The 25,027-nt window shown below is 46.1% G+C and overlaps 1 protein-coding gene across 5 annotated transcripts; it reads right to left on the bottom strand.

The window, feature by feature from the left end:
• Positions 1-1,035: 1,035 nt before the first annotated feature.
• usp46 (ubiquitin specific peptidase 46) lies at positions 1,036-23,202 on the bottom strand. Of its 5 annotated transcripts, XR_007032010.1 has the most exons (15): positions 22,096-23,202; positions 21,836-21,945; positions 17,561-17,690; positions 14,362-14,503; positions 12,944-13,486; positions 10,279-10,359; positions 9,745-9,958; positions 7,503-7,735; positions 6,924-7,000; positions 6,620-6,703; positions 6,339-6,536; positions 5,682-5,760; positions 5,333-5,573; positions 2,630-2,744; positions 1,036-1,121 (listed from the first exon to the last, which is right to left on the bottom strand). XR_007032010.1 is itself a non-coding variant. In XM_035646506.2 (13 exons), exons 5-13 carry the CDS (start codon positions 12,977-12,979, stop codon positions 5,472-5,474), a joined length of 1,104 nt encoding a protein of 367 aa, XP_035502399.1. In that variant the 5' UTR covers positions 12,980-13,486; positions 14,362-14,503; positions 17,561-17,690; positions 21,836-21,945; positions 22,096-23,202; the 3' UTR covers positions 2,802-5,471. The 5 variants fall into 5 exon arrangements, 3 of the variants coding, with proteins under 3 accessions (XP_035502399.1, XP_047192675.1, XP_047192674.1); XR_007032009.1 differs by lacking the exons at positions 1,036-1,121; positions 2,630-2,744 and adding an exon at positions 2,802-3,797; XM_035646506.2 differs by lacking the exons at positions 1,036-1,121; positions 2,630-2,744 and having other exon boundaries at positions 2,802-5,573.
• Between the last annotated feature and the right edge of the window lie 1,825 nt (positions 23,203-25,027).

Below are 25,027 nucleotides of genomic sequence, written 5' to 3'. Positions count from 1 at the left end.
TTGCTTTTACGCTGAAACTAAAGACTGATTGCGCAGCGTTGGCCCGCTGGTGTGTGAACCGTGAGCCAACCATGTCATGACACGTCTTCTGTGAGGCGTGTGGCTCACAGTGGCACCGGCACAACCCGCTGGACGTCGACCCGGCAGCTGGACGTCCAGAAAGACTAACTGAAAGTTACAGAGCCCTCCGCTCTCCGCGGACTTCACAGAGGAATTTACATCAAATCATCTATTTTTAGAGCAGCGCTCCAGTAATTAATAAGGACCACTTGGTGTATTTTAGACTTTTTCCCCCCCCATATGGTTGTCACCAGAATAGCCGTGACTAATGACTAATGAGATTGTATTGTCTGGTTTTATCTAACTTTGATTTGAGCAAAGCAGCCGATTGAACTGCTTCAATGTGACCAAGGAGGCTGCACGTGTCTCACTGCATGAAAGGAAAGCACGGAGCAAAAGGCTTCATTGGCTCCAATGCTCATGAAAAACAACAATGAAAACATCCTATCTAAAAAAAAGAACAACCAACCCAGAGATATCAGAGTAATATTTGGTCTGCGACCAAAGTCGTCATTCTTCTTCAGAACACTTCATCTTCTTTGGGAAAGCGCAGTAATGAAGCGGGGTCACTGAGTTGAAAGTCCACTGGATACTTTGTTTTCGGGAAACAGTCTTGGATGAAAATAGACGTGACTGCTAACACAAATTATACACTGTCTCGTCGTCGTTCACAAAAAATATTTCCTTGATTCGTGTTGCTTCACATGATTGAGACTTATGAAATCTTTCGTTTCTGGGAAGAAGAGGAGCCGTCTTCACAAATGTTTTTTCTGACTACCAGGACACGCTCCTTTTTCGCCATGAAATTGTGCGTGCGTGTGTGTTTGTGCCTAGGTTCGCATGCATCTGTGTGTACAGCTCTCTGTGGAAGTGTTTCTGAGAACCGCCTGGGGCTTTTTCCTGGAAACACAGCGAGGGGTCAGTATCACGTCTGAGACCACCTGTGGCTTCTCACTGTAGCGTCATTTAAAAAAATCTTACCACGCATTTCCGGAAACGAAAAAAACATCCTCAGACTGAACTGCACCGTCCCAACGACCAGGGCAGCACAGTGTCGTCTCCTGGGGGACAGAATGACAAGTTGAGTCAGAGGAGTATTGCATGTGGTGTGGCAGATGACACCTGCAATACTGTTACTGTGATACGTGATGCATTTCACGAGCTGAATTAGAGCTCAATCAAGACACCACGGACTAAGTGGTTTCACTTTTTCTCCAGGGCCCCCGGGGGTCAGTTAATCTGACCCTGGGAGGAAAACATGAGTTGTTGCAGGGTGTCCTATAGTAAGTAAATAAAAGAATACATATTTGATTCAATGGTAATGTGGTGGGGAGATATGAGACTGCATAATGAACAAGAAAAGCAACAACAACAACAGTGTGAAGAATGGACATATGATAACATAAAGGAATAACCACACTGTCTTTTACTGCAGCCTAGGAAATGTGGACAGCTAGAAAATGAGTCAAGTCAATGAATTCAGACTTAAACAGTCTCCTGCACTGAGGAGGAGAGAAGGGAAGAGGAGACACCGGCTGAAAATAAATTTCAAAAAGAAAGTGCCGTTGGTTGCTAAGCAAGAAAAAACACAGAAAATTCTAATATTCATGTATCACAAGCATTTTAATGCTGGACTTCCCTCCCCTCACAGATGAAGGCCTTGAGGCCGTTTGAAAGGCCGCTCTTTTGATTTGGTAAAAATAACCTTGCAGATATAATTAGTGTGAACATGTTTTTTTGTTTCCATTTTAGGAACACAGAAAAAAATTGAACATTTGTCAGTACAGAGGTTCATGACTCCACAGACAGGAATGCTCAGGTCGTCCGTGTCCCCTCGCTGGACGCAGCCTCAGAGTGGGAGCAGACAGACAGACGGGCAGACGGACAGACAGACGGACGGACGGACGGACAGACAGACGGGCAGACAGACGGACGGACGGACAGACGGACGGACAGACAGAGACAGAGAGACAGACGGACAGACAGACGGACGGATGGATGGACAACAAGGGGAAAGGGGAAGAAAAAGGTTGAAGTATCAACACAGAGAAAAGACTGTGCCAGACACCTGGCAGCCTCTTTGTGTGTGTGTGTGTGTGTGTGTGTGTGTGTGTGTGTGTGTGTGTGTTCGTCTTCCTCCGGGGGATTAGCTGAGGTTTCAGGGTGACTGAAAGGACACAACGCTGATAGCTGTGAAGACGGACGTGTCGTCTAATTCTCAGTGAAAACCAAAACAAACAGAAAGTTCCGTTTGAGACTGAGACGTATTCTGGGCAGAGCTGGACGCTGCGGGGTTGACAAGTTGTCCTGATAATACTCGTCTCGGCTCGGCCTCTCCTTCCTGAGGTGAAATATTTATGTTCTCTGAGGAGTCACCTTGTTTTCCATATAAGCTGTTTTTCAGGATGCTCTCATACATAATAGACGAGTAGTAATGAGACTAAAGCTATACACAGTTTTGAACGTAGTCATTTAAGAAGGTTTTGTGTATAGTGCCTTTGCGAGTCAAGGGTCTTGACTGCGACAGAGACAAACAAACAAAACCCTCAAATTCCTTGTATGTGTTCACCTGCTTGACCTTGACCTTTGACCAACAAAATCTTGTCAGTTCATCCTCCAGTCCAAGTGAATGCACAAGCAGTTAAAAGAGGAAGCCATCGTCTCTTCTCACGGTCCATCGTCCCCTGAAAACAACCGGAAGCAGCAGAGTAATAATTAAAAAAAACAAAACAATCCGCCAATGTAGTTGATAGTCTTTTTTATTGAACAGAAGAAAAAAAAAACGACAACCTCAAAATGAATGTATTAGACTGTGGTTCTCCATATTAAAGCGTTGAAGCTCATCACTAATAAAGTGCACTTTCAGTTTACAGCCAAACGAGAGATTGGTCTCCTCCTCCGCGTCTCTCACGAGCTCCACCTGATCCCACCTGGAGCAGGACTGAGCTCTCACAGTTAGATACACAGACAGGTGACGGACTCAAGGGAAAGCCACAAACATGTGGACTGTTTGAGGATTATACAAAATAAAAAAAACAAACCACAATGCTATGGCCTCTATTCACCAGATCTTAACCCGACTCAGCCATGGGAGATTTTGGACTGATGCGATCTCTACCGCCAACATCACAAGACACCAAGGGGAATATCCTACGGAGGAGAAAGGTGCCCATCCCTCCATCCCTGCGAGGCCAAGGTGCACCGAGGCGGTTCCGGCAGCCCACGGTGGCCCACTTCCTGTTGGGTTTTTCCCTTTAATTCGTCACCCGTCTGTCGAAGAACCAAGTGCAAAGGACTGAGCGTCTCAGTGAGGGCGAGTGCATAAGTGTTAGTGGAAGATCAGCACATGAAGAGTCCCTTCCTCCTCAGACGACCACTGCCGCTGACCCCGGCTCAGTTCAAACCAATTGAAAGTAATCACGTGATGGATGGGAGACCTCCGCACAACTCCGATTGATTACGTAATCGAGTGATTGTAAAATAGCACAATACTATTTCTCGACAGGGTTTCATTAACGGTCAGCATTAAGTCTTGCTCTTTAAAAAAATATTATTTTTTTTCCAGGCGTGTTTTTTCTACATAATATACATGTACAGTTGCATCTTTACAAAGGAAATAGTGTTCGAGGTCGGCGTCCACCTCCAGTTTGGCACGTATTCCTCGTGACTTGGCCCGGTAGCGGACTACCACTGAACGCCCAGAGTTTCCCCCGTTTTCACTGTAAATTCGTCCGCTCCTGTATGAACACAGACGACAAGCTGTAACATAAATTGATCCTATCCCTACCTCTAATTCACAACGAGATGTGTTTGAAACGGTCATTTTGCTCTGATGCGGAATGTCTTTCACGTGAAAAGGAAAACGAACGAGTTCTTTGATGTGGCACTATTCTACGGGGCAGGTCAAGATTGAGAAAACTTGTACAGTACAAGAGATATATTGTATCAGGAAAACATTGCAGCTTCAATTTTCACCTCTGGAATCCTGGGGATTGAGGAATTCCAATGTGCTACGTATGACACACAGTTCCATCATTAAAATCAGACACTAACCAAGAGAAAACAACTACACTGTGGTTCGACATAGGAATGACCAATAAAAGGAAGAGGCCAATGCTGTGTAAGGTTATAAAAAAGGTAGGATGAAAGAACGTAGGTAGTGTGCAGTGCACGTGGTGAACGTGGGGCTTTTCACGAACAGTCAAACACACAGCACTGGGGGAAAAAGATCGTCCAAAATAACAAAACACGTCTATTGCTAACATTTAAACGTCCTGTATATTAGTCTCACCGGGAAATTGCACATTGGATAACTCCACCTCTTATTGCACTATTTTCTTGTCAGTCAAAAAGATTTGCCATGGATCGCATGTCGCTTGCATCATGTTCGTCTGTCTTGGCTTTTTTAAAATATTTTTTAATTAACATGCCGATAAAAGCAACTTTCTTTTAGCTGTCATACGAAGTTGTGCATCATATACACCAGGTCCTCCAGAGTCCTAACACACAGAGCTCTCAAAAGAGCCGCGTTACACAAACACGTTCATCACCTACCAGTCGGTATTACACAGAACAGTGATAAATATGGTACGTTCAATAAATAGGGGGTTTTCTATCAGAATAAGAATTCATGGAGATGCGCCCGACGGTTTCCCTCCCTGTGTAGTGTTTAACAGCATGTGGAGCAAGTGTCAAAAGTATTGGATCATGTCCGGTTGGATACGACGGGAGCTCAGCAGCTCACAGAGCGACTCTCTACTGCAAAACAGCTTGCGGCTTCTATAATTAATGCTCCGATATTGCTTCAAATTCTCTCAATGCGTATTACACAGTGTTTGTCTTCAACTTCGTTCACTCCTCATGCACATGAACACATTAGACGGCTCGGACAGTGACGGGGACGGTGAAAGCAAGTGTGAGGGAGGGGGGAAGAGGAATTCTCTACATTTAAATGATACAGTACAACTTCTGACGACTGTCTGTATGTGCATCACGCCCTTCAACCCATCTCCTTCCTGCTAAAGAAACGCCTCGGCAGGCGTCTCCCGCGGGTCTGCACCGAGCGCGCGACTCGGTGTGGCCGCGGACTCCTTTTTTGTTTCCGTCATGCTGTCGAGCATTGTTGCTTTTTGTTTTTAAAGTGCAGTCCAGATGCAGGTGACTGAAAGACAAGTAGCAATTTACACAGAGAGAGAGAGAGAGAGAGAGAGAGAGATGAAGCACAGAAACCCAGAGGCCAACACTGGGACTGGCAAAAAGGAATGGCACATACGTCAGGGACATGGAGGAGGAGGAGGGCAAGGTGGGGAGGAGATGGCAGGAGTCTGGGGTCCGTTAGGCTGAAGGTGGAAGGAATAAAAAGGAATCCTCCAACTCAGTCTCGTCCTCTGTGAGTGATCACGCGCCTCCAGTCACTCCCTGGACTGGTAGAAGAGGATGTATCCCGACTCGGAGTTCTTGGAGATGTCTGAGGTAAGCCCGTAAAACTCCTCGATGGCCTGGGCGTCGATTTTCTGCACAGTCACAGAAGTGATACTTGGTTCAGTGATAAAACACAAACAATAGTTTAAGTACAAGCAGATGAGTCAGAGAGAGAGAGAGAGAGAGAGAGGGTGACGCACCTCCACTATGTCGTCATCAAACAGCAGCCAGAAGCCATGACTCTTCACTATGGTGATGTAATGACCTCGGTTTGGGCCACTGAGGAAAACGGAGACAAATCAGCGACTCTCTGTGGTTATACAGATGTTGCTGCCTCCCACACTGAGCCACATCTGTCTGTCTGCAGCGTCAACTCACAGCTGACGCTGATAACCACGGTTCCAGCACATCCAAATATATTCGAAATGAATCTTTGTTTGGTCATTACTTGGTGACGCAGCAGTAAAATGATATATACTGGAGCATATTTTCGTGTTTGAGGTTTATAAATGTTTGGGACCCACATTTCATCTCTGTCCAGAAACTCTGCTTCACAGCAACTGTGTCCTTAGTGTGGGTCAAACTCCAAAAAATACTGGATCCCATAAATTTGTTGAAGCAGGAATAATATAATACTCTTTTACCACATGGTTTCACAAACCACCCCCCTTTAAAGACCCGTTCCTTTCAAACACACCTCCAGTTTGTAACGCTCGACCTTTCTGCTAAAACTCGGCAGGCCATAGTAGCCCCATCTACATCCACAGAAGCCATCATGCAGTTGTTAGTGCCGCTGAACTTTAGTATGCACATTGGCTGGACTGCCCATTTAAATCCGTGCCGGTCGTGTAGTGTACCTGCCACAGTGAACCACCACGGCAACCAGATCGTACATGCGATCCAGGTTGACGGCGTCCGCGGACGTGTTGAAGAGCCGGAGCTCCAGGGGGAACACCACCCTGTAGGACAGCTTGGTGTATCGGTGCAGCTGCTCCATGTACTTGAACCTCTTCAGGTGCAGCGCCAGGATCATGGGGAGCTTCTTCACACGCATCCTGCGGGAGACGTATACATGCTCAGTGTGTTGCTGACACGTCGCGGCGGCGGGCGGTTGACGTGAGCTCAGTGCGCTACTGACCGTTTCTGCGCTTCCTGCTTGCTGCAGCATGCCTCACAGTAGTATTTGTACTCGCTGCACAGAGTCTCTGTGTTGCTGAAGTCCCTAGAGGAGAGGGCGCGACCACAGGAGGCTCGGTTACTCTGTTTCAACCCGTCACGTGAGGACAATGGTGACTTAGACAGGGTTCTACCCCTTCAGGTTTCAACCCTAAATATGATCTGCTGTCAGCCCCGTAGCTGTGTCTGCATATAGAGAGGGGTCTAAAAGTCTGAGACCACTTATCTGTTATACAGAGGAACTCTGTGTAGTAAAGACATACTACCTGAGACAGTGTGTTATGGATGTGTTCTGCTCCACATCCACAGAAAGATCCAGAAAATCCTCGTCTTTGCTGCTCACCTGTCACACAGAGGGAGAGGGAACTGTCAGTTTCTGTGACAGCGAGGACACACACACACACACACACACACACACACACACACACACACACACACACACACACACACACACACACACACACACACACACACACACACACACACACACACACACACACACACACACACACACACACACACACACACACACACACGTCTTTGAAATGCTCATTATACTGAGCAGCCTTTGTCTCTGCGGTGCAGTGCCGTGGCGTTTTCAGGGGTTGTTCGGGGCAACTCGTCCCACTCCTCGCCCGCAAAATTGAGGACAAAGCCTCAGGCGGTCCTGACGTGAAGCGGGCGGTCAGAGCCGGCTGGTTGTGCTCACTAAATCTGTTGTTTTGCATCTCTCAGTGTCTCTGCAAAGGCCTAATCCCTTTTTTCCCCAGACTTATTCAGGAGAGATCTCCAAGTCAGGGCGATACAAGGACAGATGACATCAACTGTCTAATAAACCTCCTCACCGTTTCACAGTTGAGGCAGCGGGTCTCGTTGGTCAGCGTGCCCTGGAAGATGTCGTGAACCCACGTGGGCTCCGTCTTGTTCTCCGGCTCGGCGTCCGCGGCGACGCCGTTGTTCTTGAGGCGTCCGTTCTGCCTCTCCTGCTTCTTCTCCTCCTGCAGGATGTCGGCCACCGTGTTCAGCAGGTAGTTGAGGAACTCGTGGGCGTCCTGTTGCATGTAGTTGTCAAACAGATCTGGAGAGAGACGCAGGACCGCATGAAGGACGACAACGACTCGCAGAGGGAGACGGAGGAGGTCCCAGATCAAACGCTTCATTTGAAAAATATCAGTTTAACATTTTGGGAAACAGGCTTATGGCTTAGTCAGCTCGCGCTGCGCAGCACCACTCCAGTGACATGCCTCACAACCCTCTACCACAACACGCCCTGCCAGTTTGGCGGGTTTTTTTAAGCTGCAAAGATTTTCCCACCCCTCCACTCTCTGCTCAGTGCCTCTGCCGCCCTGTGTCTGTATTGCTGCCTGCCAGTTCAGCCCCACCACCACACCAGCATCCACCTCCAGGCTCTGATGGGGGGGGGGGTTTCAGATATTTGTTCATCTCTTTGTAATCACGAGGACGTCAGAGCCTAGAGGCCAAACTCTTACTATGGTCTGCTGCTGAAAAGTAAACGTTTCAAACGTGCGTCGTCCCACTGAAATGACGTTAGAGCCCATTAAGCTGCTCTCAGACACAAAATGAAGTCCGGAGGGGCTGAATGTGAGAACGCAACTGTCTGAAAACAAAGGTCGCTCCGGACATTTGAGCAGAACCTTTCCTGCCAGTGGGCGTGTTGATGACTGTAAACAAGAACAGGGTTTTCCTCAGCAGAATTCTCATCATGTCCTGCCTCCTGCTGCTTTGCCCGAACGTCACAGAATGTTCAGAGGATTTCCCTGTTGGTGTGAACGCGTGTGACTCGTACAATCTCCTGCTGCGTTTGTGATTTGCGAAAGGCGAACTCCTGAAGAGTCTGGACGCAATTTTATAGAGTAACTGTCTGAAAACGGCTGTCGTGAGCTATAGAAGTGCTGTTTCCTCCTGTTTCCAGTCTAAATGCTAAGCTATATATATATATATATATATATATATATATATATATATATATATATATATATATATATATATATATATATAAACAGCCTATACTGTAATTTAGTGCGTTCATACATCATTTTGTATAACTTCCAATAGCATTTGATATAATATCTTTGAAGAGAGAAGTGACATTGTGGATGACTAACAGTCCCTTTTTCCCGTTCTGATGAACACAGGTGTTATTAGAAATATGGATAATCAATAATAGTAATAATGAAATCTGTTGGTCGGAGGTGATGGCGGCCTTGACATGATACACGTGCCAACCGAATATCGTTAAATATCGTAAAGCTGGAGGCCCTTGATGTTGAAATGTGGTAGGGGGCTTTATCGAGTCATTTTGTCGCACCCATGCCCGAGACCCCTAAAATATAATTTTTCACAAGTTCTGATGCGTGTGCAAATTTTTAACAGCTCTTCAAGCATGTTTAGGTCCTCGAAAGGCCAATTCATTTGTGCTGAGAAGAAAAAGACAAACAATAAGTCCTTGCGCTTATTAGTGCTGGGGCCTGAATAATGGCAAACTGACAGTCAGCATTACTGTGGTTAGTGTACACCTGTGCTCCTCCAAATATGAAACATTTTGTCTTAAATAAAATCAACAGCCTACACTGATGATATCAGCCTTCAGCCTATCAGCTCCTGTTTTGACAGATATCTGTATGTGAAAGGTGAAAACTGAGAAGAGGGGGACCGGGGGACCGGGGGGGGGCACTGACCAGAGCTGGGTCCTAACAGAGATTGCATTGTTCATCGGCATAAAGAGCTTCTCTCTGTCGGCTCGACTCTGCACGACCTGGCGTGCACCTGTCCTTCACCTTCACCTCGGACAGTCAGACCACGTTGGAGAAGCACATATCTGCGCTCTCTGGACGGTCGTGAATATGTACAGTATGTGGGCAGGTGAACTCAGTTTGGTTAAGAACAGAACTATTCAAGGTTTGTATGGGAAGTGCTTCATGTTCACTGATGTTTTTGATTTGAGCTGCTCTTCAGAGTTCTCACTGGCAGACACCGAACCACGCAGACCTCCACAAACTCAACTTTATCTACCCACATATATGGAGACTAACAATATGAGGTTTTCTTTCGTCCGCAGACTCGTACCGTTCTCTTTACGCAGTCGGGAGATGAACTTCTTGGGCGGGATGACGCCCACTTTCTTCTTCTGCGTGGCGATGGAGTGGAAGAGGTCGGCCAGGCATGTGAGCAGGTTCTCCTTCTTCTTCTGCTGGGCCTTGTAGGCCAGCACGTTCTCCCGGAAGGGCCGGCAGAAGTAGAGAGCCTGGAGCACCGAGTTGCAGTAACATGTGTTTCCAAACTGGAGGAAGGAAGGGAAGGGGAAGAGGAGGAGAGAAAAGGGGGGTTTCGGTCCATTAATCAGCTAAGCCAAAGGTGAAAATGACCAACGTGCTCTTTTGTTTTCATTCATTTGGCCGACACTGCATCAGGGGATACAGTGTCCCCTGACTGACGCGACAGACTCACAAACAACACTGGTGCCGTAGCCACATGTAATACACTGTCCAGTCGAGGACATGACTCATGACCAGGGTCCCGCGGCGGTCTGTTTTGAAAAATGACAACGGTGTTTTGCAAATGACCTTTGTTGTTGTCATGAGAGGATTTGGCGATACTCACGTTGACCAATCCGAAGTAGTGTTCATTGATTGGAAATTGCTCCGGGCCGATGTCTTTCTCCAGAGCAGAGGCATTGGTGCCCTGAAAGCACAAAACAAAAACATGGGGTTGTCCCTTTAGTTGTTGTCATCACACAGTTGATGCATATTAGTGTTCATTTGTTCAGTCGGCGCATGGCCAAATAAGAAGGGACATTTTGTGAAGTCAGACAGCACCGACAAGCTCCTGAAGCTTCAAAGCTGCAGCTACTTGATCCCCCAATGTGACAAAAAGCATCTCTCCAATGCAACATAATTGATAAATATGGTCCTCAGTCTGCTGTAGTAGTGCACAATCTCATTCATCCTCGTTCCTTTGGTTTCCTGAAAAGAAACAGAAAGACGATATGGTCTCAGAAGGAAGACCCATGTCAAAAATCAGGGGTATTTTGGGTCTGATTGCTGAGACGGACCACTTAACTCTTGCCAGAGCCTTTTCACATCAAAACCTCAAAGCTTTTCCAAATGAACCCGGGCTTTGTCGAGTGAACACAGACGCCAATTTAGTCCGGGGAAGGCTTTGACTTTTGGTCATCTCTCTCTCTCTGTCAAAGCAGATGGTGAATACCTCTTTGTCCCGCTCGCCCCTTCCACGTACGCAGGCACCGGTCCATCAACTGTACACGCAGACAGGTCCTCGTCTCGTGGGGAAACCTCAGGGAGCAAGTGCAACGCGTTGGGCCGTTTTAAATTCGCCAACGCCGGACCGAAGATGTGGAGCAGCAGCTAGAGAAAGTCTGCCAGTCATGGAGCGTAAAGTGTCCACACAGCAACAAGCTACTGACACCCGATGCCCCATTGACACACTCCTCGTTATAAACGGCGGGCAGAGTTATCGCTTATTTAGAAGGGGCAAAATAATCATCATCACAGGAAACGAGGCACATCAGGACAATGTGAGCCGCAACAGGTAGTCATGACGCCCACACACTGTCGTCACCCGCTCTCTGTTGTTATAGTCTGCTGTTAGGAAACACTGCGCCTCGCCTCTCACATTCAGTTCTCTTAATAACTTATCAAGCTTATCGGCTGTCGCCAGACACAAGCACGCTGTCGAGGTTGATCATTGTGGGCCGAGGGAATGTCACACAAGTCAACCAATTCGATTGATTAATTCGTTGCGGCCAAGTTGGCCTCACAATGAGACGCTGGATGTTTCAGTACTGCCTGTACTAGAGAGAGCACCTCCTCCCCTAACACTCCAAACTAGCACCTACTTCCTCGTACAATACGTGAACATTTGCATCGACCTGGATGACAGCCATTGTGTCTACATGTGTGGTCCAGTCAGTCGAAGACTGGAATTTAGGGCCGGTGGTTCTCAAACTTTTCCAGTCGCGACCGCCCACCAGAATTATCAGGCTTGTGAGTCGGGGAATCCACCCGTATTGTTGTTGTTTTTTTTTCTTCTTTCTTTCTCCACAACCATCTGGCAACCCACAGAAATGATCATTTTGCGAGGACAGAGAGTAGGAGAGGAGTTTGAGGATCACTGGTGTTAGATTACTTCTCTCTAAGCAGCGACACAAATCGCGTGGGAGGAGAGCGCAGCGACTCGCACGGGCAAAACACCAAAAAGACCAACTCAGCAGCATAAAAATAAAGGTCATAGAATGACAATAAGATCGTTTATCGCAATAATTTCTGGGACAATATATCGTCCAACAAAAAGTAGTTATCGTGACGGGACTAGCACTTGGTACTAGAGCTGCAACAGTTAATTGATTAATCGATTAGTAATCGATTACTAAGTTAATTGCCAACCCTTTTTGATAAGTAATTAATCGGTTCAAGTAGTTTTTATGAAAAAAAAAAAGGTCAGGATTCTCACATTTCAGCTTCTTAAATGTGAATATGTTCTGGTTTCTCTGCTCCTCTATGACAGTACACTAAATACCTTTGGTGTGTGGACGAAACACAACATCACCTTGGGGGTTTCGGAAACAGGATCGTCATTTTTCACCATTTTATTACATTTCATGAACCAAACTAAAGGATTAATTGAGAAAATAATTGAGAGATTAATCAATCATGGAAAGAATCGTGAGTTGCAGCCCACTCTTGGTACTTAGGGCAAGACCTGCTGTGATGGATCCTTAGGGTGGCCCCCAGTTTTCAGTTGCTCTGGATAAGAGTCTCTGCAAATCGAGTGAATGTAAATGTACTAGGTAATAAAACTCAAACTTAGTGCGGATCCCTGCTCTCTGCTCCCTGCTGCCAGGACGTGATGTGATGTGAGCTGCCTCCTTCAACCTGTCAGTCACCGGTGACAGCTGCACGTGGTGTCCTCCTGCAGGACGCAACGCACAACGTCGACGCCACCGATGGGAGGAGGAGGAGGAAGAGGAGGAGGAGGAGGGGGCTGAGTGTGTGTGAGGGTCTGCAGCGCATTCATGTCAAGGTTCGGGCTGCAGGCCCGTCGGTGCCACTCATCCACAGAGTCCACCTGTTAGGAGGAGGCTGGAGCGTGCACCCTGCAGGAGGAGGAGGAGGAGGAGGAGGAGGAGGGGGCTGACCCGTGGACATCCTCACACCAGGATCAACACAGCGGCTGCAGGCAGATCGATAGCAACCCTCACACACACACACACACACACACACACACACACAACCAGCGGGCTACTCACCATATTACAGATGGAGGCGATGTTTCTGACAGTCATTTAGTTCACAGGGTCCCCCTCACCGCCATCTTCATGAAACAAGACACGAACGCAGAGCGGAGGAATTAAAGTGGATCCGGCGGCTGGAGGCTGGAGGCTGGAGGCCGGCCTCTCAAACCCCGGGCGTCAGAGGGTCGCAGGAGCGGCGTGCAGCCCGGGCCAGCACGGAGCCGAGAGGCGGGGCGCACTCAGCGGCGACACGGCCTCATCCTGACACACGGCTCCGGGCCACCGCAGCAGGGAACAGGCCGATGCATGAGCGAGCGAGCGGCGGCGGCGGAGAGCAAGTTGCGGGCAGCAGGTTGTTAGCAACCAGCGGGAGACGAGAGTGATGTGTGGGGAAGCGCGCTGGTCCCGCCCACCCCGAGGGCGGGGGGGGAACTCCGGGTGCTGATTGGTCCGCACCGTCTGCGGCCTGGTCGACAGGACTACACGTCCATACGCAGACGTGCACGGCAAAGGTTAGCTGCGCTGCAACCAATCAGCAGCAGCTCAGTAGAACAAGGGCTGTCGGGAGATGTAGTTCATTATTGGGACTTATCTAGAGACATATAGGCTTTATGCAAATCACCAAAGATGCAATATTTTACTCCGAACCTGAATTAACCATGATGTAATTATTGATTTAATGACAATGACTCAATAGAAGATGAATTCATTCAGTTATATATAACATATCAGTAAATTGTCCTGTACAAGTGATGTTAGCATACTTCAAATAGCTTGTGTTGATCTGAAAGATCCAATTAAATTCAGGTCAGGATGATGAAAACACAGAGAAACAATAACATTATCAGAGTGGAGAAGCTACGAGCATCGAGCGATTCATTGACAGTGGGTGATGGAAATTGTTAAAAGTTTTTTGTTTTTTTGCCAATTAATCACTTATTTGTTTTCAGCAATAATGCTCTGCATAAGCACACATAACACTCAATTAACTAACAGGTCAACAATAAAATAAATAAATAAAGTTCAATTAAATAGGTAAATTAGTAATATAGTGTTGCATTCCCACACAGCTTAAAAAATCAGACTGATCAAAACTCATTATTCGATGTCTTCTGTGAGTTCACACATACGGGTACAATATAGTATAGCTCCAGGAGTGAGATGTCTTGAGCACATCATTTACATATTCTGCTCCAGCTGGACCATTTTGTTCTGTCCTGATGACATCATCAGGTTTAATTTTTCAAACTGAAAAAAAACACTGAATAATTATAATAAAAAATGTAAAAGTGGCGTGGCCCTTCAATGCTTGGAGACAAACTTTTCCCACTCTGGCATCACAGTGTCGGGCACTAGTTGCCATCCTTTAACCTTTTGACTAAATGTACTAATCCTATAATTTGCAGGTAATCTACAGTCTAACCATCAATTACCTGACCGTGATGAAGAGTGGGGGCATTAAAAAGCTGAGTGTCCTGTCTGCGGAGCTCCGCGGGATGCCCGGGCCCTCGGGACACTCCCATTCACCGCCTGCTTTTGATGGTGCTTTCACAACAATCCCCCGACAATTATCCCCTTAGCATGCAGACAAAAAGAAAGGAAAACACGAAACAGTTAAGATTAACATAGTTCAAAAGGAACGGGAAAGGAGAGAGGAATTAAAAAGTATTCACAGAAAAACAAATAACATTGTGACAGGGATGCCAGGCTGAGCCGTCGGGGATGGGAGAGGTTCACAGGTGATCAAGCGTTTGGTATATGCAACTCTGGGTTTATTGAGAAATTAGTTGATGGCCATGTTTTCATAGATTTATTTATGAATACTTTTGATTGACATGGAAACGATTGTATGTGAAATGGCCTGTGGGCTCGAGAAACAAAACATTCCCAGGCCTACGCTCTATTTTAGGTTCCAGTCAGTATTAATAGGACTGATGGGAACTGTTGATGCAGCTGCCCCCCCCCCCCCTCCTGCTTTCACTGTCATGATCACAGCTCTTCGTGTGCTTTACTGGTGGATATAAGGATATTGATGATGTGTTCACTGTAAACACGACATTTCAGAGACACCCTTAAACCAAAATAGAAAACAATGGGATGAAAACAACTCCATTTCTATACACCTGATATTTTATCCTCAGCCTCGTTTATGAGATAAAATCTTTTATTTATTTTTTTCAGGCTTTGCCGGGTGTTTTTATGGAGGTTTAATCTGTCTCATTCACGTCGTGTTTTCCTCTTCAGGTGTGGATGGAGCTAACAGGAATTTTTATCCCCCCATTCATGTGGATGCACATACATCGCATGCACACACACACACACACACACACACACACACACACACACACACACACACACACACACACACACACACACACACACACACACACACACACACACACACACACACACACACACACACACACACACACACACACACACACACACACACACACACACACACACACACACACAGATAAGAAGAATAAAAAAAAAAGCAGAATGTTTCCAGTAAACGCGTCTGGCTGCGTTACTAGGAGCACTGGTGACCTTCCTGTTGTTCAGCCGCTACAAAGAGAGGCAAATGAATTATGCAATCATTTAGGCGCTGCCAAGAAAACATTTCTCCAGTGCAGCGCCTGTGATTCATTGCAGCCCGGTGACGTTTGGCTCCGGCTTGTGAAACATCAAGGCCAGGAACAGTCTATTCAGATTGTTTTAGACGAGTTCACTTGTAACAGAGAAACTATTCCTCTTTTCACCGCACCAGAGATAGTGTGTGTGTTCTGGGGACCCGGAGGATTGTGATGCTGCAAATACAAAATGAGTCATGGTTTACACCTGTTTCTTTATCACGATGCATTTTTATGACGTCATAAGTGAAACATGAATGCACCATTGGACGTTTTAAACTTTGTCAATGGTCTATGATACAAAAGTTGTATAAATGTTACTTATAAAACATGGAAACATGGAATAATCCCAATCCGTACTTGCCTTGCATTATTCAAAATTGTGTGTGTAGAGAAATAACATGCTGCCAGCAGCAGCAGGCCCATAGCTGCTACACTGAGAGATCCATCCATTATCTACTGTATACCGCTTTATCCATTAAGGGTCACGCGCGAGGACTGGAGCCAATCCCAGCTGACGTTGGGCGAGAGGCGGGGCTCACCCTGGACGGGTCGCCAGCGTGTCGCTGGGCCAACACACAGAGACAAACAACCATTCACTCTCTCATTCACACCTACGGTCAATTTACAGTCTCTCAATTAACACAACCCCCTTTCTGCATGTGTTTGGACTTTGGTAGGAACCCAAAGAGAACCCACGCAGACACGGGGAGAGCTCCACACAGTGCCACCCACTGCACCACCGTGCCGCCCCCCCACTGAAGGATGCTTATTCTAACTGACCAAGTCTTTCGGTAGAATTACATGACACTGTGTATAAGGACATGCAGACAATAATTAAAGCAGATTTCTTAACTCTAAAACACTTTTCTTTTAAAGAAATGTATCTTTGTGTTCTTCACATATAGATGCTTTGCCTAATTAAACTTTATTGGTATCCTGATCTCCAACCACAATCAACTTGTCCAATGAGACAAAACCCTGTTAGAGTATTTGCATCCAGGTCTAATAAACATTCCTCAGTGTTGGTTCACTAACTGACTACAAGTCATTGAGTTTGAATTTTAGGGGCTTCTCTTTGTGCATCTTAGCACTTACTCTTTCTGACGGAATTCACGTGATTCCACATGTCGGCTGGTGAACACACAAAACTGAACAATGTTGCAATATTGCTATAATCATCAATATCTTAAACCCAATTTTTAAGGCCTACTACATAAAAAATAACACAACAGACATGGGTCCATGTCTCCAACTCTCAAGTCTGAATGCTCGAGTCCAAGTCTGCGTCACGAGTACTCGTGTTGAAATCAGGACCAGAGTCCGAGTCATTGTCATCTCATCTTTAACCCATTTAATTCATTTAACAACCAAATTTAATTCAGTGTCACCAAAACCTGCTAAGATAAAAACCGGCCGTGTTCAATGTACTGAGGTGGGAGAAAAACAAGACGACAGGAGCATCTAGGGGGACAGCGGATCACTAGTCGCACACACTTGCTCACCGCCCTTTGGTACATTTTGTTCCGGCCAGACTCAACTGTACTCTAGTTTACATGTACGGTACCCAAGGTTCTCTAAACAGAGGAGCAGGGCATGCTGGGTACTGGCTCAGTTGATGCACACCAGGCCCCACTGTGAGACTCCACATCATGCTGCTGTCATTTTAAAATGCATAAACATCACATGTAAACACGCAGAGACTAATACTTCTGCAGAACTGTTCATTACACTGTATATTCTGCTTGTATTGCATGTTTACTTATTCATTCTTTTTTTAAAATTATGTTTCCTCTAGGTTGTTTAATGTTTTTGTTTTGCTGCAGTTACATGGAAAATCCATTGCCAATATAGTTTTTTTAATTGATTTAATATGATTTTTTTTTTTACATTATTCAAGAACAACATCAGTGTGAAAACAGATTCCCATAGTGATCGTATTTAATTCAAACATGAAATATAAAGCAGTTGTTTTCAAGTCATCTTAGATTAGACGTACCTTAAGCAGCAATTACAACACAGCACAGTCTGTGTGGACATCGGTCTCCAGCAGCTTTGTACATATTTCCTTTTTTTCCTCTGCCAAACATTGTGCAACCTGACACCATCCAGTCAGCTTTGATCGAAAACTGTAAAACAATAAAACACGAAAAAAACACTTTTTATAGACACTGTAGTAAAAAAAATGCGAAATACGATCTCCCAGAGCCAAAGGTTCTTTCAAGTGCATGTTTCGTCCAACTTACAGTCAAGAACAAGATAATATGTTCAGTTCACAGTGACAAGAAACAGAGGAAAACAGAAACTCCTCACATTTGAGAAGGTGTGCGCACCTCGCGTTTGGCATTTTGTTTGAAAAAAATGTCAGTTGATTAGCATAAGCCAAAGCTCATGCATTTTAATGTGGTTTCATTGCAAACACATGGAGAGAACGCTACAGACTACCTGGCATAACGAAGCTACTTAAAGGTTTCACGATAACAAAATCCTAAAAATAAACACATCCAAAAATTGATCATTCATTTATTATTTTACAACTCTGTACTCAGCCTCCTCTCAACCAACCTACCCAAAGTGCACCTGTTCCGCTCCACGGCCACTTTCCGCCAGGGACACAATGCCTGTGTTGTCCTCCCAACACAAACCAGGGAGCAGATGAGTTCACTGAGACCGTCTGATACAGGCAGCACAAGAAACTGTACCCGCGTGCGCGCACATTTGAGTTTTCACTACTCAAATCAAAGCATCTAAATGGAAAGAGTGACAAACTATGTTTATGTGACGTTCACTCAACAGTAAATTTAAACAGTCAGGGAAATGATAATAGCTGCACTCTAAAAATAGCTGGCTATAAAAAGCACTGACCTGACTTGGTGTTCTTGTCATCCACTGTGGTGATACTGTTTTACACCATACTAGTTTGTTCAGTGACACTGTCATAGTGTTGATAAAGTTGACTAATTCAAAAGTGTTAATTTAACACTTAACCAGCGGTTCCCATGTGAACCCCGGGCGAGTGTTCATTTAAACTCTAAGGGTGATACATTTGCACTTCAAAATGTTGCTGTGCACGCATGTACATGCACCATGCTCCCTCATCTCTACAGCAGCTCCAGATTCCTGCGCTGCCCCTCCTGCCATCCGGATGCTCAGAAAACATATTGTCCACAGATCACGGCCACTTACAGTAGATCCGTTCTGTATACAGTGAAGTGAGAGCGCTGCGGAGAGCCGCGGAGCTTGACCCACATTAATCCACTCCTCCAGGTGCTCTGAAGACAAGGCACGGCTGTACAGTAGATATGGAGGTCGACTATCCCTGATCCGCCTTTTGAGATAGCGATGTGCAGCGTAAAGGACCCTGAGACAAGTTCTGTTGCATAACTGTCCTCAGAGAAAAATAAAAATACATACAAGACTTTGAGTGGAGACACAAACTGAACTTTCTGATTTTCTTACAGCAGCATTGCTCCAGTACTTGTATGTTGTAATCCATTACTCCTTTCGTGTTTCTCATTGGAGAAAAAAGTACATTCATTTACAAATTACTCAACAATAAAAGGAACAAGTTCCTTGTAAATTATAAGTAAGTATAATGTAGTGACTTGCGGTACTCAGTTCGACTTCTTTCAATGGGCCTCTTGAATCCACATCATCACCAACAAGATGAAACGTGCCTTTTTCATCCACTTGTGATTTTGCACATTTTCTATTTGCGCATTTACAAACCAGGGGATAAAAAAGAAAAAAAGATCACAAAAGAATTTGAATGCCCGACTGAGGTGGAAAAGCGAGTGTATCGATGGACTGAAAGAAGAATGCGATAAAGTGCAATGCAAACAGCCTCGGCAAACAACTCATGACGTGCGTGAAGCGACCGAAACGTACACTCAAACCACTTCAGAGACGAAACACAAACAGCGACAGGCGTCAGGTCTGTGAACTGATGCGGAGACTGTGCTCATGTCACTGTAGTTGGACTGAAGATCTTGTGGTTTTGTCACCTCGCTAAGTGACATTTGATGGAAACTTGATCGTTGTGGTTCATCTGGCAGCAGCCAGTTGATGGTTGATACACACACACACACACACACACAGACACACACACACACACACACACACACTTGCAGTACATAAACAGTATAATAATATACTGCCTCAGTAAATGTTTTTGAATGTGATATTAATGCGATAATATTCTTCTTTTTTCCTCTGCGGGACGCTGAGCTCCTCTGATGCACAGGCATAGAAAGAAATATTCTGTGCTTCTGTGTTTCTCTGTCTGCAAAAAGTGAAAACATGTTCACCTTGACATTCTCTCCTGCGTCAAACAGGAGAGGCTGCCACAGAGGAAGGGGAGACGAGCTCTCCGGAATATATCACTGTAGGCACCGTCCTTCGAGCTGCACGTATCATCCTTGTTGTCAGTATTGTTATTATCAGTAATATGACCATCACCTTATGCCACCGCAACTGTTCAGTCTTCTTCCTTGAGGAGCCACCGTCTGTCTGTCCGTGTCATGTGTGAAACACAGGGCTGCTGTGTCCCTTCCTTCCGGATGTCTGACTCATGTGCTTGGTGCCAGTACAGTTTGTTCCCTTCAGGAACATAGAGAGACGTCTCCTCCATTATTGCCCCCGGGGCTGTTTGTCTGTCCTGCTCGCTCTTGCGGTGTCCTAATGGCCCGGCTTCACGACAACTCCTGCCCGCAACAGACGTAATGTGCGCCTGTCAGCCAGCCTGGGGGAGGGGAGTCTTCAGCTATGTATTCCAGCTTTGAGATGTGCTTTTTCATTTTTTGCCTCCGCTAACCCACGCACTGATTGAAACACCCGACGTTCTTATTCCTCACGCGCTCTCTTCCCGTCACAGGCCCTCACACAGAGAGAGATGGATGCCCTTGAGAGTGTAGGAGGAGATTCGTCTCGGCCTGCCCCGGAATCAGACACGAGAACTGTTTCTCACAATCGTCGAACTTACACCAAAGCATGGGAGTCCGGGGTGTGGGGGTCTACATGCATATGAATGCGCGTGTGGGCCACTCAGTCACGAGTGTAATTGTCCTAAGTCTAACGTGTTGGAGGATGTCTTCACAACCGTCTACTGTTCCAGAGTCTGTCGTCGGCCCGCGCAAAGGCCGGAGGGGCCTGCACCAGAGTTCTGGGTAGAAAGTAAGAAAACAATTTCGAAAATACCGCGAAAACCCACGGGGCTGTGAAGAGTCGCAGGTGAATTGCAGGTCATGGGGAGAAAAGCATCAGTGACTAAGGGCGAATCTCTCGATCAAAGCGACGGCACGTGTGCAGCTTCCTCCCTGCGACTGCCTCAAAGCTCCTCAGTGAGTCAGAGCGCTCACACCCAGGAGAGTAATTCAGCAGAGGATTAATAATGTCTGAGCCCTCTGAAGAAACACGACAGGCCCTTTTCTCAGACCAGGACAGACGACAAAACGGTAAAAGAGCAGAGCAGATACATCAACGTCCCCCATCAGGGCCTCCGACTGATGAAAATGGTTTTTTGGGCTGCTTGTGCCGTTTCTCACCTAACTTCACATCAAACCGCCGCCGCCGCCTCGTTGTTTCGGCGCTTCTCTCATCTGTCCGTCTACAGGGCGCTGACGGAAAAGTCCTTGTGTGCCACACGGATGCAAACACGCCTGTCAGATTTGTGGTCACAGGTGCCTGATCCACCTGCGTTCAGGTCGATCCTTCCCCTGAGAGGTAGTGACAGAGGACTGCACAAAACTTTATTTAGACTCGAAGACACCCGATTGACAGACACGCGTGTAACCCTTGACAACAACAAGGTCGTTAAGTCTATTGATATGGGATGATGAGAATGAGTGCAGGATAATGGTGATGATATATGTCTGACAATGGTCGGTGCAGATGAGGACATAATCCTGATAAATATTTGTGATTCTTATCTTCAGTGTGTTTTCTTCTCTTTACTGTGTTTACTTTTGTGAGATGAGATTTATTTGAAAGATTTAATCTTGTGTATTTCTCTCTTTTTCTTTATAAGGGAATTGAGAGTGTTTAATAATCTATATTCATGTGTGAATGGTGTAATGTCCTTTTATTTAGTTATTTAGTTTCATAAGTCGCACCTTGCCTGTGACATTAGAGCGTTGAGATGTCCTGCGTCCTCTGAATGGGTCATTAAAGGTACCCGAGTAACAAGGAGAAGCTCACCCCGTGCTTTCTCACACCCACAGCCCAAAACTGACATCCAGAGTCTTGCATGTAAGAGTGGGAGAGTAATAACTCTTACGCTTTCATGTGGTCCACTCCTCAGGCTGCTCATCACTGGGCTGTTGTGAGCTGATGAGCTGAGCGAGGCACTGTGTCCCGCTGGGGGCTGTGAAGAGGGCCGGAACAGATCTGTAGTAAGAGTCACAGCAGAGGTGGCAGCGTTAGAGCATCACCCGAATCACACGTCATTTTTTCCCCAAAAATCGACTCCAAATCTCACACATTATAACACAGCACACATAGAACCAGTTCCAAGTGTCCAACTGTTTGTCTAATTACCAGGGTGTGAAGCAGGCCTCGGAGACATCTTCATTTGGACCGCTCGTCCACAAACAGTTACTCCAGCCCCGTCACAGAATCGAGCCAACGAGGAAGTTGTCCATGTGTTCTAAAGCCACCACAGAGACCTGAGACTGAACCTCGCTCTGCGTCAGCTCCATTCCGGCTGAAGATGGAGGGACGGGGGCCTCGGGGAAAGAGTGAATCACTGACAGTCGCCCAGATCCATGAACCTGGACCACTGAACCCCATGTGCAGAGCAGCGTCCCCATCTGTCTCCATGCCTCTGTGATTCGATCTCATTATAATCCTCCCGGGATTTCAGTTTCATGCAGAAAATAACATGATTAATAAATAAATGTTTGTCAGTCTGTTGCCATGGAGAGAAAAGATGAGACTGACACCAAATTGGTTTGCGTCCAAGACATCTGGAGATCCATTATCATCCTTCTCTTTTAAAAATGCAACAATAGCTTGAGCTTGACGTTTTTTTAGAAATGAATTGCCCTTCAGTTTATATTCTCAGCCTCTGCGAACTTTTTTAAATGAGTATACAATTTCTGGCTCATTAAACAAATGTGTGGCCGACTTTTTGTAGACAGAGAAGAGGTTCAGAGGATGTTGCATCCAAATGAACAACTGTTATTTAGAAAAAACATCCCCGGTTACCACAGCACATTGAAGAATGTGGACAAAAAGAGGCAATATTAAATATAAGTTGAATTGATTTTAAATGATGTTTATAGAAATTCTTATGTATAATGTACCATTGGTATTTAAGAATTGGCATTGGTGTTTAATCGTAATTCGTTAAAGGACTTTATTAAACTGTACTTCTTCTTAATTACAAAATATTATCCATTAAAAAATTAGCTCCATCCCCGCTCCCATCAAAACTTCCAACTAATCCTCCACTTCAGATGGTTGAAAAACAACTACATTTGTTTAAGTCAAATTTGTTTTCTCACTCACAGGTTTTGCACGTGAGCAGAAAAAACAACTTGTCAATCAGTGAAAGCAGGATTATCCCAGTTTAAAGTCTTACCTCAAATACTTGTCTGTGGTCACATGCACCCCAGACGAAGAAAACATTGACCCTGTCCTCTGTTATTTTTGTCACACCATTACCCCCCCCCCCCCCCCCCCCCTCCTCACCTTCCTCTTCTAGGTGCAACCCTTGCCGTACACGTTGGCACAAATAAACACTTTGGGGCATGTCAGTCGTCAGAAATGAAGAGTGGAAACCAATTACCCGACGCTGCACCAGAGATCAGCTGAGGAATGTAAACAGGAGAACAGGGAGCGCCGAAGACTTAAATATTTTCCATCATGTTTGTTAAGATGTCAGCTCCGGCTGAAATTTGTGTAAAAGCTTAGAGCTGGCATTCCTCGAGGAGGAGGAGGAGGAGGAGGATGAGGAGGAGGAGGTGGTTGGGACTATTGTCATTCAGAGCCTGTGACATGGAAAGAAGAAAACCCACACCACTGCTGTTGACATTCAGAGGTATGCAAATGCTTTCACATGTTGGAGGGGCTCACATTTCAATAAGACAAAAACAAAAAAACAGCCTCTCTTCCCTTTGTGCGGGGCTTGTGCCGTTGGTCGCTGGAAATGCAAATGTTCTTGTTGATGTAAACAAATAATTAAAAGAGACCTTAGAACTGGTGTGTGAATGGATCCTCTTTTTTCACAGTGTGTTTCTGGTGCATCTGCAGTAAAATCCTGCAAGAAAAAACGGAAAGAGAAAGTGAACCACAGAAACATTTCTTCGCTTACAAAAATGATGTCACAGACGGCATTTAAATCACCTGCCTGTGTGTCAGTGGAGTCCACAGATTTGATCAAGTTGTGTTCGTGCAGCTCTGAGGTAATCGCTCGACTGAAACAATCCGAGAGCAGAACCCGGCGTCAAGTAATTTGCTCCTAATAACACCTTTACAAATCGTGATTAAAGGCGATGGGGATGATAAGCATCTATCATGATGCTGATAAACACATGACCATAGCTCATGAGGCCTTGCCCCCCCCGGGGGGGAAGCCACCAAATAGCCCCAGTTTTCTCTGATATCCCAAATGACCTTCCTTTGTGGGCCGGGGCCTGGGGGCGAGCGCCGGCCGCATACCTCCTCTCAGCTCCACTGTAAGAGGTGCGGCCACCTCGGGAAATCAGCCCTCGCTTGTGTGTCAACAAGGACATCCTTCTGAGAACACCCCCCTCCTCCACCTCCTCCACGCTCGTGCAGATTTCACCTGCCCCTTCGCCCCACCTCCCTCTGCCAACCCCCAAATTAACTCCACATTCCTCTGTCTTGTGGTGAATACCTCCAACTCTCCCTGACAATTGTCCACGTCCCAGCTGAGGGATTAACACCCGTTTTGCCCTCTGTAACCATCCCATTGTCACCTCCGTGCGAGTGACACTCTGATCCCGGGTCGGGCCTTGTTCTGCTCTGCTTTAGCTGCGCTTGTCAAAGGTATTTTAATCGCCTTCCAGCTCTGCCCTCAGGGAAAATGAAGGGCACAGGAGGCCAAAAGGCACAGCTCTGATCAGACAGTGCAAGGCGTTTATTGCGGTTACTGCGCTGCAGTGTGACCTCTGGCGTGAGTCACCCAGCATTTCGGGTCTTTTGTGAATCCTGGATGATAGGCAAAAAAGAAGAATTAAAAACACCCACACAGACATCCCCCTTTCATGCATCATCATTAGCCTTCTCGCCTGGTTGCTAGAGCAGGGAAGGGGCTGTGAGGCCTTTTATCTTTGTCTTACAAATATGCTGCAGCGTGGGCTCAGGTCACAAACCTCCCTCACATCATTCATGTGAAGAGGCAGGGATCTTGATCTTAATGTTAAGAGAATACATTGAACACATCATCGAATAGGCACTTTGGTTCCCCTCGTGGATCAAAAAAGTATTTCTGATTTCAGATTAT

This window comes from Scophthalmus maximus, chromosome 13 (assembly GCF_022379125.1).
Source record: "Scophthalmus maximus strain ysfricsl-2021 chromosome 13, ASM2237912v1, whole genome shotgun sequence".
Taxonomy (NCBI): domain Eukaryota; kingdom Metazoa; phylum Chordata; class Actinopteri; order Pleuronectiformes; family Scophthalmidae; genus Scophthalmus; species Scophthalmus maximus.
Note: the sequence above shows the minus strand (reverse complement) of the source record. Positions and strands in the feature narration are given on the sequence as shown.